The sequence below is a fragment of the Lutra lutra genome, chromosome 1 (assembly GCF_902655055.1).
Source record: "Lutra lutra chromosome 1, mLutLut1.2, whole genome shotgun sequence".
NCBI lineage: Eukaryota > Metazoa > Chordata > Mammalia > Carnivora > Mustelidae > Lutra > Lutra lutra.
The window spans coordinates 77,505,583-77,527,653 of NC_062278.1; the positions used below are offsets into that span (position 1 = coordinate 77,505,583).

General features: G+C 37.9%; 1 protein-coding gene across 2 annotated transcripts in view; it reads right to left on the reverse strand.

Moving 5' to 3' along the window:
* Window positions 1-5,726: 5,726 nt before the first annotated feature.
* The window catches only part of ERICH6 (glutamate rich 6), a 31,415-nt gene continuing 15,070 nt past the window's right edge, over window positions 5,727-22,071 (reverse strand). For both annotated transcript variants that reach the window (XM_047727899.1, XM_047727891.1), the window contains exons 10-14: window positions 21,777-21,922; window positions 15,438-15,523; window positions 13,389-13,544; window positions 10,659-10,887; window positions 5,727-5,999 (exon numbers count right to left, since the gene is read on the reverse strand). In XM_047727899.1, coding sequence (XP_047583855.1) covers window positions 5,736-5,999; window positions 10,659-10,887; window positions 13,389-13,544; window positions 15,438-15,523; window positions 21,777-21,922 — 881 coding nt within the window. In that variant the 3' untranslated portion in view covers window positions 5,727-5,735. The remainder of the gene's footprint in view (window positions 6,000-10,658; window positions 10,888-13,388; window positions 13,545-15,437; window positions 15,524-21,776; window positions 21,923-22,071) is intronic.

A 22,071-nucleotide genomic window follows, 5' to 3' on the forward strand; every position in this document is an offset into this window, starting at 1 on the left:
TGCATTAGGGATTAGATTTCAACATAGGAGTTTTGGAGGAACACAAACATTCAGTCCATAACACTCCACAATTTACCCATTCTTCTGTTGATGGATAGTTTGTTTTGCTGTTACAAACTGTGGCAGTGTGCAAGCTTGTTTTTGTCTCCTTATGTTGGGTATACACGTCCTCAGCCTTACTAGGTAGATTGCTGGCCAAAGTGATAGCTGCCAGTTTATATTTTCTCCAGAGGTACTTGAGTGTTCCCATGGCTTTTCATCCTTGCTCCCAGCTGTTGTTACTGGATAGAACAGAGAAAAAGTGCAGTGTGATGAGCAGTCAGATGCCCTTAAAGAACAAGTGTCTGTAGAATAAAATCCAAACTCCTTACCATGGTACGCACGCCTCTGCCTTACCTGGCTTCCTCTTACCTGGCTAGCCTCTCCAGCCTCACCTCATTCCGGGTGTACTTCTATGGTGGGGACATGCAGGCAAACTCCTTTCCACCTCCAAACTGGCTGTTTTCTGCGCCTGGAACACTCCTTCCAGCTCTATGCATGACTGGTTTCTTCTCAACCTTTGTATAGCAACCCCTCAGAGAGGCCTTCTCTGATCACATAATACAAATGTAGTCCTTTTCTATTTATCTTCCTACTTACCCCATAGCTCTCATTCACATTACTGGGTTTGTTTGTGGGTTTTGGTTTTTTTTTTTCCATTGTATTTATCAGAATTTGAAATTTGTTTTTGCTCACTGGAATATAAACTCTGCAAAGGCCACATACAATGCCTGACATGTGCCAAATTTTTATTGAGTGAATGAATGTATATATGGATGCCTTCTCCACTTGGTGACTTGTTACCCTACCTCTTCCTGTCACTTCTCCCACATTCACTGTCCCAGCATTTTGCTGACCACTGGTGTGTAGATTAGGGTGAATGTAGAGGACCCTGATGGTGTCCATACAGACACCCTGTCTAGTGCTATCCGTTTCCTTCTGACATGTCCCAAGATCTCATGCATTGACTCTATCCACAGTTGAACCTTTCTCTTTGGACTGAAGTCAGGTCATCCCCCTGTACCTGCAATGCCCAGAACCAGTGACTCCTACCATCTTTCTGGAGGTCATCGTGGCTTCCAGAAGTGCTTAGCAAAGGATGAGGTTTGCCTGACTCACCTCTGGCCCTTTCTTGCTAACTGATAGGTGTGGAAGACTCCTCAAGGCACTGAGGATAGATTCATTTACTAATGTTCAGGCAGTGGTGACTTTGTGGGCATCATTTCAGCCACTTGTGATTCCTGCATCCAACTGACATACTAAAGGGATTACTTGTTGCTTATGGAGAAAATACTGTGATTATTCTGAGATCAGTCAGTTGATTCACTCACCTTCCTGGGCTGGGACAGGTGGTTTCTTTTGGGTGCTCCCTGTACTACTCCCAATCACTGCACTTACCTCATTGTTCTGTTATGCTCTCTTTTTCCCTGAGAAGAGGAGACTGTGAATTTAAGCATTGTATCACCAATGCTTGGCACAAAGAGGTCATTTAATAAATGTTTATTAAGCAGATGAACAAATAAATGGATGGGGTGAATTCTGGACCTGGAATGAAAACCGGTTTATTAATATATTTGATTTATACAGAGAGAGTTGCCAGCTGTGTGTCTAACTGAAATTTGTAAGCAATCATAGCTCAGCTCTAGAGAAAACCAGGTTCTCCACACACTGTTGAGGTAAGAACTAGCCTTTGAATGGGGCACTGTTAGTTTGTCCTAAACCCACAGTGCCAAGCACGGCTGGAGCAGCGATGAGACACCCAGAATTCCACTCCAGGCCGTTTATGTCCCTGATAAAGATTTCACTTTGTTTCTTCATTCAGCATTTGTCAGGTGTTGGTATGTTTTCACATGAACAAGGGAGCAAGAGGCTGATTGTTTTCCCACTGTGTTATCACTTTGCTTAATAGTTTCACAGAGGATGTGCCTGGGGTATTCAGAAAATGACTCATTTGAGCATCATCACTGAAGAATTTGGATGGATGTTGCACTGTTTTCATTTCCCAGGGCCAGTCCTGTAGAGCAGTATGTAAAAAGCGGGTGCGAATAGCAGTGTTGCTTTGCACCTAGACTCTTATGTGCATCATCTACTGCTGGGCCACCACGAGGTGTGACAGAGAGTTCAGCGGTTCTCTTCCTGGCTGTGGACACACATACAGTCTCTTTATCACCCTCTTTTGATTTGCCAGTTTGGCTCCAATCAGGGTATCCTAATTCCTAGATTTCACTCTGAATCATAGGGGAAGAAAATGGTTAAGACATTCCCCATCGCTTCTCAACCTGAAGGTCAAGTGTAGTATCCGATAAGACACTCCCTCCAAGGAAGCACGGAATTTGAGGAGAGTTACCTTTTCATTATAAGAAGACTAGAGGATGTGTTTTTGGAAGTTTAACTCATTTCATATTGCCTCAGTTATATTTACATGCTTTAAAATTATTTTCCTATATTGAATATATTCCTAAAACATTCCTTACATTGTTTCTGGAATAAGGTAGAGCAGAAAATGTACATACATAATATTTGTTGTAGGAAAATGAAACAATAGAATGATAATAAATTATTTAGTTTGAAGTAAAATACATTTTTAAATCACCTTTTGTGTATTATCTAACATAGTTGGAGAAAGGCACAGTTCATTTCTGTGTTTTGCAAATTATTATTATTATTATTTTAATATTTATTTGAGAGAAAAAGAACAAAGGAGGAGTAAGAGGGAGAAGTAGGCTCCTTGCTGAGCAGGGAGCCCAGTGCCAGGCCCAATCCCAGGACCTTGAGATGATGACCTGAGCCCAAGGCAGATGCCCAACTGACTGAGCCACACAGGCACCCCTAAAAATTATTAATAAATATAAAATTTGCTTCTGAATGTTCACCGAAGGCAGGGGGAGCCTCGGGGCTCAGTCGGTTAAGCATCTGCCTCTGGCTCAGGTCATGATCCCGGGGTCCAGGGATAGAGTCCTGCATCAGGCTCCCTGCTTAGTGGGGAGTCTACTTCTCCTTCTCCCTCTGCCACTCCCCTTTTTTGTGCTCGCTCTCTCTCTCTCTCTCTGTGTCAAGTAAATTAAAAAAAAAATCTTTGAAAAACATATCCATACATAAATCCAGATAATGGACTAGAAACTAGCAATAGAGCACCATATTAAAGATGGCTATTTCCCTGTGGTGGGATTATGAGTATTTTTAACATCTTTATACTTCTGTAATCTCCCAGATTCTCTACGAGTTCATATTACTTTTGTTAGCAGAAAAGACCACCAATGAAATGGACTTTAAAATATTTAGTTCATATATCATAAAAAGTTTGCACAGGCTGATACACTGGATATGGTTTTACATTCTGATCCCAGCAGGGCTTTGCTGAACACACTGCTGCCACCTTTACCTGGAGCAAATAATTATAATTTCTTTGCTTATCAGTTACATTGAAGTATATCTATGTCTTCTTAAAATGTGATCACTTTATCTGTCAAAAATGTATACAAAAAATCTAAAATATGCATAAACAAAAATGAAAGTCCTAATCCTGAGATCAGAAATAAAAAGAGACAAACCTTTATGCTTTAAGTACATCAGTGATTTCTTTAATTGTTTACATCTGGAAAAACCTACACATGTGAAGTGTTTTCTTCTCTCTCAATTTATTAACATAATACTAAAGTATTAGTATATGACATCTTTATGGCCATAAGAGTAATTTTTTTGAAGAGCTTGTTATTAAAAAAAAAACCAACCACCCATGAATTAACAGACTGGATTATTCAAAAATGAGATTGCCTAAAACAGCCATATGGAAAAGCAGACATTGATATATAAAATCTATGGCATACCCCAATCCACTTTTTGTACATATTATCATCGTATTGTTATACTGTATCATTATTGTTATTTTAATAGTACAATCCTTTAATTAAATAAAACTGCCCTGAGATATGATCCTAATAGATTAGGGTTAATATATTAATAGATTTAGATATGTTTTTCATGTGGAAACTTTTTTTTTTAAGATTTTATTTATTTGACAGAGATCACAAGTAGGCAGAGAAGCAGGCAGAGAGAGAGAGGAAGGGAAGCAGGCTCCCAGCTAAGCAGAGAGCCCGATGTGGGGCTCAATCCCAGGACCCTGAGACCATGCCCTGAGCTGAAGGCAGAGGCTTAACCCACTGAGCCACCCAGGTGCCCCAACTTTTTTTTTTTTTTTTTTTTTTTGACAGAGATTACAAGTAGGCAGAGAGGCAGTCAGAGAGAGAGGAAGCAGGCTCCCTGCTGAGCAGAGAGCCCTATGTGGGGCTCGATCCCAGGACCCTGGGATCATGACCTGAGCCGAAGGCTTTAACCCACTGAGCCACCCAGGCGCCCCGGAAACATTTTATTTTTAATACATTTTTAAAGAAGCAACATCAGGGGCGCCTGGGTGGCTCGGTGGGTTAAGCCTCTGCCTTCAGCTCAGGTCATGGTCTCAGGGTCCTGGGATTGAGCCCCTGGCATCGAGCCCCACATCCATCAGGCTCTCTGCTCAGCAGGGTGCCTGCTTCCCTTCCTCTTTCTCTCTGCCTGCCTCTCTGCCTACTTGTGATCTCCGTCTGTCAAATAACTAAATAAAATCTTTAAAAAAAAAAAGAAGCAACATCAATTTCCTTATTACTTGTAGTTATTTTTAAAGTTAATTTTGAAAAGTGAAAGCTTTATCTGATCTGAAGAGTAATCAGAGTATGAAAGTGAAGGTAATTTTAAATAAATTCTGTCACTAAACATGAAGCAGATTGATTAAAGATGTCATTTCATTATCCTGCCAGTCCCCAATTAAGACCTCATTCAGTATCCACTATGGGTTTAGCATCCCCAAATAATTCTTACTGATGTACAAAAAACAGATTCAGTTAAGGCTTTGTTGTGATTAAGTGTTGTACTACATGCTACTTTTTCAGAGCTGTACAGATACATATTAGTTCAATTAGTTTAATGCTTGTCTCACTTGATAGAAACTAAAAGTTCATCAGTGAAAAAGAAGAGGGGAGAAGGCAAAAATAAAATTGAAACATTTAGCATTGATCAAGATGTGAGTCTAGGAACCTCTGTGCGTTCCCCAGCCAGAGGCCTCACTTTGCGAGGTGGGAGAGCAGCAGCCTGGGTCAGGCAGGAGGGGTGGACATGGGGTAGATGTCGCTTTCCTGTGATCCTGTGCTTCTGAAGCTGCAGCAGGGGTTTTCCTTGACCTTCACTTCCAGAGCCTTTCAGATGGGTTTTGGAAGCATCTAATCCTGCTTTCTTTCTATTTTTTTTTAAGAGTTTAGTTATTTATTTGACAGAGATCACAAGTAGGCAAGGAGGCAGGCAGAGAGAGAGAGGGGAAAGTAGGCTCCCTGCTGAACAGAGAGCCCGATGCAGGACTCCATCCCAGGAACCTGGGATCATGACCTGAGCCGAAGGCAGAGGCTTTAACCCACTGAGCCACCCAGGCACCCTGCTTTCTGTTTTTCTGATAGAACTCTGATAATGGACACTTAGGAATGATTATGCTCATTTTCTGGTGTCCTGAAAGTGAGTAGTTTTCCAACTATGAATGTAAGCTACTGATGACTCAGGATGTGTTCTAAATTTATAATAAACCATATTTCTTGGTATTTCCTGGTCATTACACTTTTCTTGAAATCTCTCGCACCTCCTCCCAAAATAACAAAAAATGAAGGTATCATCATTTAAGTATTTTCATTTATTATAGCTGATATTGTGTTCATTGTATCTTTTTTTATACCAGAATTGTGACAAAGGGCAATTAGTTTTACAGAAAGTGAAGAAAGATAGGAAGGTTGCTTTAATTTTTCCCAAACCTGGCTGGAGGGAAAATTCGCACATCCTTCAAGTTTATGAAACAGGCGCCGAATCTTTATTAAGTTGGCCAGCAGCAGCAGATCATCCCCATTCAGGTACCGGAGAACTGGAATCTCCTCGGGGTTAGGGAACTTTGCAGCAAAGAGAAAGAGAAGGGAAGCTCAGGGCCCGCCTGTGGCAGCGGGGAGTTTGTGAGGAGGCAGCACCAATTTGCGGTAGGATTCCCTTGATTCCTTATCTACAAAGCCGGGTGGGAGGGGGGATAAAGTTGGGCTGCGGTGTTAATCTAATCTGAAGGAGGAGTGAGCTAAAATGCTGTGGAGATTTGAGAGACCAAAGCAGGACTGACCACATAGAATTTGAATACTTTCAAACGCTCACATTTTATTCAAGTAATGTATCAGCATAGAATGTATCAGCATATGCTGAGGGGAGCACCAAGATGCCTCGAGCACAGCCCCTTCCTGGAGAGATGCCCAGTGGGGAGAGCATGGTCAGTGCTGGACTGGAGGCTAGGAAGGCGCTGAGCAGGCGGCCTTCCTCAGAGAAGGGAGCGCCTCAGCTGAGTTTTCAGGTAGGACCCGGACCGCTGAAACTCCTTTCCTTCTAAAATGTGCCCCTGCCCCGAGGAAGCCATTCCACGTTAACCTTTCCTTGACCCTCCCTTGGCCTCTGCGCTTCCACTTCCTCACAGCCTTTGGTGATTCAGGCTGATGTCTGAATTCCTGCAGCTGCAGGAAGGGGAATGATCTGTCAGGACGGTTTTGCCTGTGTGTGCTCACATGTGGATTCAGGACCAGCTTAGGAGGGGCGTTTAGCCTTAGTTGGGGTGGGGTAAATGCAACCTGCCGCCATCAGTGTTACCACCTACCTACAAGAGACTCAAGAACGCACAGCATTCCCTTCTGCATCGGAAGGTAAGAAGGGAGGGAGGGAGGAACAGGGAGTATGAGACAAGAATAACAAGGAATGGGCCAGCATTTATAAGTTCCCTTCAATCCCGATTCCATAGAATCACAGAAAACTTTTTAAGAGAGTAAATCAATGATGGTTCTAGGAAATAGAAAAGATTCTGATCAGCAGGAATAATCTTACAGAATTCCTGAATATCAAAAAACAGATGGGACCATATCCATAGAGAGGTAATATGATCAAATAAAACCGCTAACCCAGAACACATCCAGAAATGAGGAGGAGGAGGGACCCTGAGGTAAATACTAGAACAATCAGTTGATCAGTCCGCAGCCCTTACGTGGGTGGGGCTGTACCTGTTTTCAATCATCGTGCCCCCAGGGCTGCACAGGCTGGAGCTGGAAGTCTGGCCCTGGGGCTAGCCTTCTCCCCCTCAACATATACCACTTTCCCAAAGGCCCCACAAACAAACTTCAGTAAGTAAAATATGCAGGAAAGTAGGGATTCTCAAATACAAAATGAACACACAACCTGGAATCACCAAATATATGAGGAAATTTGAGGCTGTGAGAGAAAGGCCAGATAAAACTATCAGAGATACCAATATTCAAAGAGACAGTAGCCAGAGGAAGGCTCTTGAATATGGATAGTTAATATTATTTTATTATTGAATATGGATGGTTAATATTTTCTGAGGGAGAGAATTCTTGTCAAAGAGAAGCAATAACTAGAGGACTTGGAAATTCTATGCACATAGGAAAAAAGATGTGTTAATTTTTTTTTTTTTTTAGAAAAGATTTATTTATTTAATTGACAGACGGAGATCACAAGTAGGCAGAGAAGCAGGCAGAGAGAGAGGAGGAAGAAGGCTCCCTGCTGAGCAGAGAGCCTGATGCAGGGTTCCATCCCAGGACCCTGGGATCATGACCTGAGCTGAAGGCAGAGGCTTTAACCCTCTGAGCCCCCCAGGTGCCTGATGTGTTAACAATTTTAGAGTGATCATTAAAATGTATTAAAAGGTTGAGTCTGTTAGGTTGAGGAAAGCAACAAAATCCAGTTATATATTGTTTGCAAGAGACACATCTAACTTAAAATTGTATAAAAACATTGAAAATCAAATAATGCAAAAAAAAAAAACAAACCACACCAAGCAAATGCTAACTAAAAAGAGAGCCGGTATAGCAATTTAACATCATACAGAATAGTATTTAAGGCAAAAGTCACTTGTAGGGACATTGGGAATAATACATGTTGAAAATATAATATTTTTGTCAAAATAAAGACAACTTCACTGATAACACTGAATCTCATAATGGGCGGAGCTGAAGAACTAATAGGTGTGGAAGATTGGGCTGGCCCAAGGCAGAAGGCACAACGCACCAAGGAGATAGTAAACATCTTGAATTTCCTAACCACAGCCTTAAGAGTCAACTGGGGAAGACCAGAAGCAGGGAGACTCATTAGGAAGCTCTTATGATTTAAACAAGAGATGAACTTGGCACAAGAGGCAGACAAGCGGGTTGATGTTAGAGCAAATGAGAAGTTTTGAGACCAAGGCTTTGAGACCGGAGGGGTAGGGGACATGGGGTTTATAGGACCTGCAGGGAATAGATGTGAGGCTCTGACGTGGGGAGAAGGAATACTGCTCCAAAGTGGCCTCAGCAGGGAAGGAGTGCAGGTGTCACTGTCTGAGGTGGAGAAGACTGGGTGGAGGGGGTGGGCATTCTCTAGGATCTAATTTCGCCAAGTTTTTAATGCCCTCTTACACATGCAAATGGAGATACAGGGTTGGAATCCAGGATGTGAAAGCTAAAAGTTCAGGAGAGAGAAAATGAGTATCAAGATGGAGGTGGTATTGAAGGGTAGGAGACTCCATGAGACCACCTAAGGAGGGATTCACCTAGGAATATGAAGAAGAGCCCCCAGGGGGAGGCCTGGAGCCCCTCAATATGTAGAAAATGCAGAGGTGAAGAGAGCAAAGAAAAAGGAGAAGGAACAGTTCCCGAGGTGGAAGGAAAATCAAGGGAAGCAAGGCAAGAAATGCTTCCAAAAAGAGGAAGTGAATAACTGGCTGGTACCACTGGGAGGCCACTCCATGTGGCAAAAATTATACTGCATATAAAATGTTATGGAGCCTTTAAGAATAAAATAGACAAATAACGCTTGTTATTTGTAATGTAGACATGGAAAAACCTCTAATACTCCTTAAGTGGAAACCAAAAACAATCCCCCCCCAACAATACAAGCAATATGATCCAATTTTTATTGTAACAAAGATGTGTATGAATAATTTATAAATACATTGAACAGAGAAATACTAAATTTGGGGTAGTAATGACCTTTAAGAAAGGGGTTAGAATAGATGATGAAAGGATGAAAGTAGAATCTTGACTTTTCACTCTATTTCTATATTATCTGAATCTTCGAATATGAGAATATTTAACATATCACTTTTGTAATTCTTAAAAACCTAAAGAAAGGCTGATCATGAGGATAATGAGAAATGGAACATCAATTTTTTTTTTGGCATCAAAACGACTCTTCTGATTAAAATTCATTTCTAAGGAACAAAGGGGGAGAGAACATTTTTTACATTTTTGGTAAGAAGGCATTTACCATGAATGTAACCAGAAAGAAGCCTATCTCATCAATTTCTAACAAATAAAGAAGCTTGTCTGGAGCATAAACAGAGGACCCCAATAGCCAGAGAGATGGAAAGTGGCTGGAATAGTGCTGAGTGCATGGTAGACCCTCTTGAGGGTTTGGAGTTGGCAGACTCAGAAGTGTCCCTTTTGATTGGTCTCTATGAGATATTACTGCCTGTGCTGAATATGGAGGCCATATTTCCACTTATTTAAAAATGCAAAAGTTTTCGAGGTTGACAACACCTTTGAAGTCTGGAGCAATCTCTTCCTTTTAATAATTGGTGAAACAAAGGGCTTTGAGTTTAAGGGATTTGTTCAGAGCCACACCCTAGATATGCTACATAGACCTCTCTCTCTCTCTCCATATATATATTTCAATATTATTGAGTTATAACTGACAAACTCTGTGTGGAGCTATCATTTATTGAATACTTAGTTGGTACCAAGCACCATGCTACATGATCTATACTTTGTATTCTTGTTGAATATTTGGCAATCTATTTGGTGGGAATCATTATCCCCATCTTACAGATGAGGGAACTGAAGTTCTATCACCTACTTAGCTAAGTGGCAGAGTTGAAGTATGAAACTATGTCCCTGTAACCTGAAGGCCATGTTCTTAACCACTGCCACTCACTGACAGTGTATTCTAGGCCATGCCCTGGGTAGGGTAGAGCAATCCATAAGGCAGAGATTTTGTCCTGGAGCTCACCATCTGGTAGGCAAGGCAGCCACAAGGGCAAGTAAGGCAGCATGGTCCATCAAATGCAGGGAGAGAGGTGAGTACATGAACACCCCCAGGGAAAGCCATGATGGATCCTGATTGGGCAAAGGTCTAGGTGGTCTGGGAAGTGTCTCCAAGGAGACGGAACTTATACTTGGTCTTTAACATGGTTGGAACCCAGGGTCTCCTGACTCAGCCCAGGGCTTTCTGCCAGAGCACAAAGGAAAAACAAGCACAGTACAAAATTCTAAACCCAAACCCCCAAAGTAGTACTACTTGGTCACAGAGTAAACACAGTAAATGTTAGTTTTATCTACTCTGTACTACAAGGAATTTATGAAGAACAAACAATAAGGTTTTTCACTATGTGTTTTTTTTTCATTGAATTCCAAAACTCTTAGTGGATAGCAGATTACACACAAGTATAATCTCTCAGTCATAATACTAACAAGAGTCATTTACTCTCATTATTCTAAATGCTTTGAACTATTTTCAAAAAATGTACCTACCTTCACTTTGGTCCCAACACTGATTCTTGCCTGTTGGCCCATTGCTAGAAAAGTGACTGTAATCTTGTCTTGTTCTAAGATGCGAATTCCAATGTAATGGTTCAAAGCCAGAAAGATAGGTTTAAATGAAACAAAGGGTGAGGAAGCAACAGAACTGGACCAATTCCAAGCCCTTATTCTGTTGCCAGCTTGATCTGAGTATTGACCTCCCAAGATATTGATGTATACCCTGGGCAGAAAGGAAATTGAAAATTATAAACCATCATATTTTACTTTAACCTTGAAATTAGCCCTGTTGCTTGCTAGCCAAGGGGAGCAGAAGTTTACGCTAGCCAGCGGCATACAAATAGTGCAGAACCTCAGGTAATCTTGTGAGTGGTGATACTGTGCCTGAATTTTATACTAATTTAGAGTGGTGGATCCAATCCAAGACCTACTGATAAACCAAACTGGGTCCCAAAGATGGAACCACGATGGTAAAGGGATCTGGGAAACGGTGTGCTAGGAAGAATGAAGGGGGAGCAGGAAAGGTTTACTTTGGACAAGAAGACATGGAGGTGAGGCAAGCAGGCTGTATCTGAAGAGGGGAGAAGACCAGTGCTTAAATTTTCCCCAGGACACAATGAAGACCAGTGGCTGTTAAGTCCTCGGGAAGACCCCATTGGCCTCAGTACGGGACAGCTGTGTTCTAACAGTACCCAGTGACTAGGAGCCAGGAGTCCTCCTAGGAGGGTTCTCGTCAGGGCTGGTTGTGGGCAGGAGAGACTCTGGGAACATCTCTGAAATGGCTCAGGATGCCAGTGAAGAGCCTTGTGATGGAGCACAAATTAGAGCTTGGACTAATGGGGCCTCTGTAGTCTCTTGGCATAGCTGATGCCACATTTACTACATTATATACATATCAGGCCCGGCACAGCCTGAGCCTCAGTGGCACTAGGGACTGCCATTCTACTTAGTTATCTCCTCGTGCTCTCTCACTGTCTTCCAACTTGGATCTCCATCCCTTTCTTGAGAGGGAATACGTACAGCTCTGGGTATTTAGAAAGTTTGCTGAATTTGATAATAAATTATTTTTTTTAAACTAGATGAATTGGCCGTGAGGGGTCCTAGAGTAAGATAATATCTTATTTCCCCACTGCTGATTAGTGACAGTAATCTAATAACAGAAGTGTAAATGAGAAATTGAGGTGATGATCTTATTGTATGTGGGAGGAAGAAGTTTCCTTTCACCTTGAAATGTGGATGAAAATAAAACTTGGGTAAAATTATGTAGACAAATTGTTCACTTAATAACATTCTTTGAGTCTGTATCATGTACATGCTTGTAGGGACAATGATTCAGAGTGTGACTTCAAAGACCATCTGTCCAAGAGGGGAGATGGACTCGCTACACGAAAGGCAGAGGCAGGTAGAAGGGGCTATGAGAGTATGCAGAAGTCACATTAGAGGGTCGGGAATTCAATTAGTGGGTCAGGGGACTTCACAGAGAGGAGAACAGTCCTAGAAACCAATGAAAATCTGGTGACAATTAAGACAGTGCCCCACCACATGTAATATAGAATTGCTATTGAACCCTGAAGGATAAATAGAAATTCTCCAGTACACATAGGGATAATGGACTGCTGCTTTAGACCTAAAAAACACAAGTGTCTTAACTTTCTCAAGTACTGGTAGAATGTCCAGACTTTGTCAATTATGAACAGAGTTTCTCAAGATGAGATAGTTATTCCTGTACATAATTTAAAGGGAGAGTGTATGTCTTTCTGAAAAGTTCAGGAAGTTGGAACTGCATTTGAAGTTAGAACCCAAATTTCACTTTCTCAGGCTAAATAATATGAGGCAAAGTCACAGAGTAGATAAGTTCATAGATCAAAATGGGATCAGGATCTGTAGACATTTTGTAGGTATGTTATTGTAAGTTATAGCTATAGGAATATTGGAATAGTTATAGATATATCTCAAAACATAACACACACAGAAAAACTATAACAACACAGTATGGCAGCTTCCATTATAAATTATTTCCATAGATGATGTAGTATAACATTATCAGGCATCTTGTATAACATTATCAGGTTTCTAGAGAAACCACCTGGGTTCATATCCCAAATCCCTCATGTGACCATATAATTTGTTTGGAGATTTTTTTTTTCTAATACTGAAATACTGAAATCACAAAGTTCATATATTCTTACTGTTTATAGAAAGAATATGATGAGCTTTGTGTTACGTAGCTGTCTGGGATTTTTCCACTGAGAAGATATGGGACGACATTAAAAAAAAAACTTCTCTGAGTTGAACATTACTATCTAAAGACCACTAACTTAAAAAATTCTTACATTCTGTTTACTTTTATCATTTGAAAGAAAAAAAGAAAACCTCCAGCTATAAGATGAATAAATTCTAGGGATTTAATGTACTGCATAGAGATTATAGTTAATACTGTATATATATTTGAACATTGCTGAGAGAGTATATCTTCAATGTTCTCAACACAAAAAAGAAGTGGTAATTATGTGACATGATGGAGGTGTTAGCTAATGCAATGTGATAATCATTTTGCAATATGTAAGTGTATCAAATCAACACATTTTATGTTTTTAACTTCTACGGTGTTATGTCAATTATATCTCAATAAAGTTGGAAAAAATGAAAGAAAAATAAATTTTCAAAACCAGTCCCCCCTCCCAACCCCCACAAAATGGCAGCAGGAGAAACCTAGAAGCCTACCAGACATTTCCATTGGGATGATAGCATGAACTTCTCCCAGAAGAATCTAACAATGCCAGGATCGCAGGGTCAGTTGGCATATCTTCTTGGACTATACAAGTAAAACCACTTATTTTATTGGGCACTCGGATGATGGCTAGGTTTCCAGATGGGTAACTGAGATCAGATAAGGTCCTTTGAGTTGTTCTAATGGCCCTTGACTATTCCGAGAATAAATTCAATTTATGAGAGAGGCTTTGAAACCATTCTAGAATAGGAGCTACAAAAAGCATTTTATGCTTTTTATGGGATCAAAATACATTTACAAGATGCAAAAAGTCTCAACAAAATACCAGCAAATGGAATCTAGCAACGTATAAAAAGAATTATATACTATGCCAAAGTGGAGTTTATCCCAGGAATGCAAGGTTGGCTTGACATCTAAAAATCAATCAATGAAATGTATTGATAGAATAAAAAGCCAAAAAAAAAAAAAAGTGATAATCTCAATATACACAGAAAAAATATTTGACAAAATCCAATACCTTTTCATGAAAAATAACTCAATGAAGTAGGAACAAAACTTCTCAACCTGATAATGTCTAACAAAAACCCACAGCTGACATCATACTTAATGGCAAGAGGCTGAGTGATTTCCCCCTAAGATTAGGAAACAAATGAAAATGTCTATTCTTCCCACTTCTATTCAGCATTACACTGAAGGGTCTAACTAGAGATATTTTATGAAAGAAGAAACGAAAGGCATCCAGATTGGAAAGGAACGATGTGAAACTATCCTGCTCTTATATATAGAAATTCCTAAGGAATCCATGGAACAATATATTAGACTAATAAACGAGTTCAGCAGGGTTATAGGCTACAAGACCAATGTACAAAAATTAAATTGTACTTCTGTATACTAGCAGGGGACATTCTGAAAATGTAATTAAGAAAATAGCCCCATTTACAATAGCATCAAAACGAATAGAGTCTACTGAGGATAATTTACTGTTAATACTCGGTCCTATCTAAGCTAATCAGAGAAGATTAGAGGAAAGGTAAACACAAGATTGACTCTGAGTCATTTTGAAAAGCAGCCAGGGCCTTCAAGAGAATTAAGAATTAAAGACAGGGCCTGAAATGATAACTAATGATAAAAGCTGGAGGGTGTTATGTAAAATTTATTGATGTAATTAAAACAAGACCTACACTTTTTCTCATGGGGCCTTACCTAAAACTTCATTATACTTCCTATGCCATGAAAGTCATTTTTCTGCTTGATTATTGGGGTTTGATTAAACTTTTAGGAAACTATAACCAAACATGCCTTTTTCCTATAAAAGTGGGGCCTTCAGCCACCAAAAATATCTCATTTCATAGCTCTGTTTTTTACTTTCCTTGATGTATTAAATGGCCTTTATGTCAAAATAGTCAATGGCTTGGCCATGAGGTGGAGGTTCAAGTGATGAATAACTTAGTGTTCCATAAAATGGATGTCGAATTTTTGTATTAAAAAGTAATGTGCTGCTCAGAGATGTATAAATTGGTACACATTTTTGGGGGGACAAAATCTATCAAAGCTTTAAAATGCCCAATTTCTCAGTCAGAGTTTCTACCCCTAGACATTCAATTCAAGGAAATAAGTGAAAAGTATACAATGAAGTCTGCACAGAGTTGTTCATTTAGCTGTTGCATATAATAGCAAAAAATTGTGATACTGCCTTTGAGGTTAGGTTAAATGAATTATAGTACATCTCTGTAATGAAATACCTTGTGGTTATAAAACCAGTGGTGTATTTCTATCTTTATTACATATTATATGCTCATAACATTGTTATTTAATATTATATAAAGAGGGCAAGTTGAACAATATGAATAATGAGTTGAAGAATTGACTTTTAAAGAATTATATATATATATATGCGCTCATAGAAAAAAGGAAAGGTGTATAAAAAAGATGTTAACAGCTTTTCTCTAGATGACAGGGTTTGGGGTAATATTCTTTCTTTATAGTTTTGTATATATCTTATATATAATAAAGCTAATAAAAATAACTCATTGAAAGGATACAATATTTGTGTTGTTCCATCAGGAAATGAAGTCAAAAACTTGCTCCCATGTTTGTAGTGCTTCTCCAAGAGCTCTTTCCTCATGATCTATGTATGTACAACAGAAAATGAAAGGTCCCTTAATGTTAATTGTTCCAGATACAGTGTATTAATTATGATAATAACAGGCATTGGTTGCTTGCTAGGCAGTGATACAAACCATTTCTTAATTTAAATTTTCGGCCCTGCAAGAGTGACAAAGAACAATCTTAAGAATCATTAAAGATTATTCCTAGCCCCTGCAGATAACTTGATAAAAGCTTTCAGGCAGGCATCTGACATTACATATCTGTTTGAAAGGCTTTAAAAAAAATTTTTTTTAACCTTATTCACATATTACTCTAGAAACAGAAAATTAAAGAGCAGCCCTAGCACAATGGAAATATTCTATGTGCTGATTGTAATAGTGGTTACATAACTGCCAAAATTCAGAGCGCTGCACATCTAAAAAAGGTGAATTCAACTGTATATAAATTATACTTTGACAGAGTGACTTTGAACTCAAGTACAATCTGTAGCATCTGGTCTCTCTTCAGGATTGCCCTTAAATTTATTTGAGTAAAACACTGATGGCATATGAGAAGAAGAAAAAAATACAGGGAGATAATCCTTATTATATCTCCAATTTTAACTATTTTATATGTAGTACTTAATAGGGAAATGAATTTGTGCCCAGTAACATTTTATAATGAAAGATTCTTTTTAATCCTAATCTTGTATTGATTCAATACAATTGATTATATTGAATTACAATTGTTGTATTGAATTACAACAATGTAATCGATTCAAGGATTTCTAGGGCTAAACAATGAAACCACCGAAATATGTAAGTGTTGCCATTTATTTTGGAAGATAACACATTTTTATTAATTTTTAAAGTTATGAATATGAAATACATTAAGAACAGTGATAAAACATGCTGTTTTGTTAGTGAGTAATTATAAAGTGAACACCCATCGTTATCACCAACCAGGTCAAGAAATAGAATAAAACCAGTACTCTAGGAGCCCCTCTGTGTGTCTATCTCAAAGTCTTTCTTTCCTAGACATAACCGCTACTCTGACTTCATAGTCATTTCCTTGCACTTTTACAATTTCTAAACAATATAGCTTTAATTTTTCTCATTTTGAATTTTACATAGGTAAAAACATACATCATGTGTCTTTAATATTTTGTTCCTTTCTCTTAATATCATGTGTGAGTTTCATGCATGTTCCAGTGTGTAGCTGTGGTCCACTAACTTTCGTTTGTGTATAGTATTTCAGGGTATGAATTTATCCCTATTTATTTAATGGTTGCCTGAGTCATTCCCAGTTTTTGACTATTGTAAACTGAGAACATTCTTTTTTTTTTTAATTTTTTTATTTTTTCAGCATAACAATATTCATTATTTTTGCACCACACCCAGTGCTCCATGCAATCCGTGCCCTCTACAATACCCACCACCTGGTGCCCCCAACCTCCCACCCCCCACCCCTTCAAAATTCTCAGATCGTTTTTCAGAGTCCATAGTCTCTCATGGTTCACCTCCCCTTCCAATTTCCCTCAACTCCCTTCTCCTCTCCATCTCCCCTTGTCCTCCATGCTATTTGTTATGCTCCACAATAAGTGAAACCATATGATAATTGACTCTCTCTGCTTGACTTATTTCACTCAGCATAATCTAAACTGAGAACATTCTTATGCATGTATGCAGGTACTCAGTTCCCCTTGGATATTATGACCATTTGAGAAAAATGGGCCAAAAAAACTCTTGAACACTTCTGAAAGGAGAAATCTCAAATGGTCAATAAATGAAAAGGTACTCAACATCATTAGTAACCTGGAAAATTAAAACCACAATTAGAGATCAGTATATATCTATCGTACTAGCAAAGAAAATGTAAATTCTGATAGTACTGACTATTGGAAAGGATGAAGAACAAGAGTCACTATTGTTTGCCTCTAGTGAATCAATGTAATACAGTCCAACAACTTGGAAATCATTTTGGCTTCATCTAGTAAAGTGAAAGACAGGCAGAGCCTGGGATTCAACAATTCCATTTCTGGGTATAGTATCTGAGAGAAGGGTAAATATTATAGCGTTAACTTCAGACTTGGATAAATTAAGTTTACTTGCTGAAAATTTCTAGGGTAGCCAGAAAAATAACAGAGGCAGAGAGTATAACTCCCAAGCTTGTAGAGGTAGAACAAAAAACAGAATGATATATTTTAAATACCCCTCCCCAAAAGACAAGAAAGGATAAAGGAAAAGAAAAACACATAACAGGGAACAAATAGAAAATATCAAAGAATGTCAGTAATTATGTGTAAATAGACTAAGTACTTCAGTTAATAAAAAAAAAGAATGTCAGATTAGTTTTAGTTCTCTCTCTTTTTTTTTAAGATTTTATTTATTTATTTGACAGACAGAGATCACAAGTAGGCAGAGAGGCAGGCACAGAGAGAGAGGAGGAAGCAGGCTCCCTGCTGAGCAGAGAGCCCAATGTGGGGTTCGATCCCAGGACTCTGGGATCATGACCTGAGCTGAAGGCAGAGGCTTTAACCCACTGAGCCACCCAGGCGCCCCTTTAGTTCTCTTTTTAAGGAAAAATTCCAACCATATATTTTTTACAAGAGACAAATCTAAAATCTAAGTATATAAAAAGATTATAAATAAAAAATGATATATGAAAATACTGAATAGTATTACTAGAGATAAAGAAGATTACTTCATAATGATAAAAGTTTAAATCCACTGGGAAGATATAACATTACAAAATATTTTCCCCATACTTAGATAATTTCAACGTATATAAAGCAAAATTTCACAAAAGGAAAAGGAAAAATTAAAAATTCCATAATCATAATGGGATATTTTAGCCTACCTCTCTCAAAAATTGCAAGGATTTTTAGACCAGAAAGGTAATAAAAAAATAAAATATTTGAATAACGCCTTTCATAAATTTGACCTAATGTTCATGGATTGGAAGATTAAGTATTTTAATGATGACTTTCTTCCCAAATTGATTTATAGATCCAATGTAACTACAATTCACATTTTAACAAGATTGTAGTATTTGTGTGTTGAGGTAAGGGAGGTCCTCACAAGCTGATTCTAAAATTTATATACCAAGAATTTAGAAGAGCCAAGATATTCTTAAAGAAGAAGACTGAGAAAGAGGAATGTGATCTACCAGATATTAAGATGTATCACAAATTAGAGTAAGACAGTGTAATGTTGGGGCACAATAAAGAAATCTGTGATACAGGATAAAGAGTCCAGGGGTGCCTGGGTGGCAGGTGGGTTGAGCCTCTGCCTTCGGCTCAGGTCATGATCTCAGGGTCCTGGGATTGAGACCCACATCAGGCTCTCTTCTCAGCAGGGAGCCTGCTTTCCCCTCTCTCTCTCTGCCTGCTGCTCTGCCTACTTGTGATCTCTCTCTCTCTGTCAAATAAATAAATAAAATCTAAAAAAAATAGAGTCCAGAATCAAGATCATGCAGTCATATACATCTGATGTGGGACAGCTGTGCTAGTGCATGGTAATGGAGAAAGGAAAATCTTTTCCATACATGGTGCTAGATACAACGAGGTATATATATATATATATATATATATATATATATGTATATATATATTTACACACACACACAGGCACATATATTTCAAGATTTTATTTACTTATTTGAGAGAGAGAGACAGTGAGCATGAGGGGAGGGGTAGAGGGAGATGGAGAAGCAGACTCCCCACTGAGCAGGGAGGCTGATTCAGGACTCCATCCCAGGACCCTGGGATCATGACATGAGGCAAAGGCAGACGCTTAACCAACTGAGTCACCCAGGTGCCTCTCTATATTTTTAAAATGAAATTAGAACCACTACCTCACATTATATGTAAAACCCAATTCCAAGTGGATTAAAGACTTAAATGTGAAATGCAGAACTACAGAGATTTCTTTAACATAGGAGAATAACTTTATTATCTCAGGTCAGGGAAAGATTTACCAAACAATGAAAAAAGGCAGTATCCATGAAGGATTTGATAAATTACAGTTAAAATGGTGAAGGATAAGCCAAGAAGGGAAAAGTAGTTGCAGCAATATGACATACAAAGGACTCATATCCTAAATGTATGAAGTATTTTTATAAATCAACATGAAAGAAAAAGTCTAATGTACCACTTTTTCTCTTCATTTTTCTTGAATATCAGACCATCCAATTACACAAAGCACATTCTTTTGAATTTCCTTTAATGTGGGGCTACTAGTGACAAATTTTCTTTGACTTTACTAGACAATATCTTTTTTGGACACATTTTCTTGAAAAATACTTAACCGGTTATAGACTTCTAGACTGACTGCTTTTTTCTTTCAGCATGCTAAAGACATTCCACTGCCTTCTGGCTTCCATTCCTGCTATCGGGAGGTTATCTGAGAGTGTAATTCTTCTTTGAATATAAACAGAACTTCTTGTTCTCTGCTGCTTTTAAGATTTTTTTTTCCTTCTGTGTTCCCCAGTTTTGCTCTCACATGTCTAAGATTTTTTTTTTCTTTATTTCATCTTGATTGGGATTCGTTGGGCTTCTTAAGCCTGTGGGTTATTCTCATTGATCAGTTCAGAAAATTATCCATTATCTCTTCAGATACTGCCTCTTCCTGATTATCTTTCTCCTCTCCTTTTGGAATTTTGAATAGATATGTTTTAGACACCTCATTTTCATATCATATCATAAATTTTATTCTGTATTCTTTACCTATTTTTATTCCCATAGAGAATTTTATAATTTTTTTAAAAATCTTTTTTCCAGGTCATTAGTTCTCTTCTTAGTTGGGCCTAACCTGTGTTTAACTGTCATCTTTCAAGTTTTTAACTTCAGTTTTTATTTTTCATTTCTATAAGTTCCATTTTTTTTTCTTTACAAACTGATTATGTCACGATAGTTTTCTGTTCCCTCCATATATCTTAAAGCTGATATTTTATTTTCATGAGCATAATTTAATTTCCAAAGTCTTTGCAGGTCTTTTTTAAATTAGATATTATTCTTCCAGTTTTCAATTGTGGTGTTGAGTTTTCTTGTGTTCTTGATTCTTTGTCACTTTGTGCTAGTAACTGAACCTGAAGGATAATTTGCAGGAGAAATTGGAGGGCCAGGCAGGTGACTCTCCTCCCAACAGGATTTGGGTTTGCTTCTGTCAGTCACCTCGGTTCACTGCCATGGCTTAAATTCTTTATACCCAAGAGAAACAAATATGGTCTCCATAAGTTAGTTTCTAGAGATCTATTCTGAAAAATATACTTATATAAAAATCCACTTATACACAAAGATATTCAAAGCAGTATTACTTAATATAGCAAAAAAATTGTTAACCTGCATGTCTAATAATAGGGGAATGGTTAGACAAACTACATTAAAAAAACCACACAGATATTGAAATGCTGTTAATGTAAGCTATATAAGATCATGGAAATATTTTTTAATGAAAAATTTTAAATAAACTCTTAATTTTAGAACAGTTTTAGATTTACAAAAAAAATTGTGAAATAGTACAAAATATATCTCAAACCCAGTAGTGTATCCTATTATTCACATCTTACATGAGTATGGTACCTTTGTTATAGTGAAGGAAACAATATTGGTACAATATTATTAACTAAAGTCCTTACTTTATTCAGATTTCATAGAAATATTTTTATAATAAATTTAAAAACGAGATAAATATTACACATGTAATATAATTACAAGTGTTATTAACAAAAACCAATGGGTAAAAGTCTAGAACAGTGCCGTCTAATAGAACTTTTGGTGATCAAAAGAGTGTTCTGTACCATCAGTATGGTAGCTGTTAGTCACACACAGCTGTTCAGCACTAGAAATGTGACTAGTGTGACTGAAGAATTCCATTTTAAATTTTATTTAATTTTAGTTATTTTAAATTTAGATAGCCATATGTAGTAGTTGCTACCCTATGGGAGAGTGTGGATCTAGAAAATATTGGAATATTAAAAACAAACTGGGGAAGTGCTTGAGGCTTTTGGTGATTTTTCCCCCCTTCTTTTTAGTTTTTAAGGGTTCTAAATGTTCCAATGATCACATTTTAAAATAAAAACACTTTAACTAAAATAGCTCACCGTAAAATATATGTAAAAGCATTGTTACAAAGTCTAGTAGAAGTTAAAGAGCCAAGTCTGTACCATTTCTTCTTGACAAAGAGTTAAATGTGTTCTGTAGCCAACCTGTTATATTCATTATGACAGCTTTTACAATTTTAGGAAAAACTGATTTTAAAGAGTTGTGAGTAAAAAAATTACAAGAGAATTACCTTTCCACCTGCTATTCTAGCATCACAGCAAACAATAGAAATTTTTCTGTTTTCTAGTTGGAAATCAAGTAGTCTGTCAGCAATTGGCTTTTTTTCTGGAATATCCACAGAAAGTTGATAAGAAATTGTTTTTAAGTGCTTTGAATCTAATGGGAAAAGAATCACATGAAAGTGGATATTTGTTTAAAATGTTCGAAAACCTCTCTTCTAAAATGAAATTTCAAACCCTATTACAAAAGGATCACTTCATCAGACTCTTTTTTAATGGAAGAAAAATGACGTCCTTCATTAAATT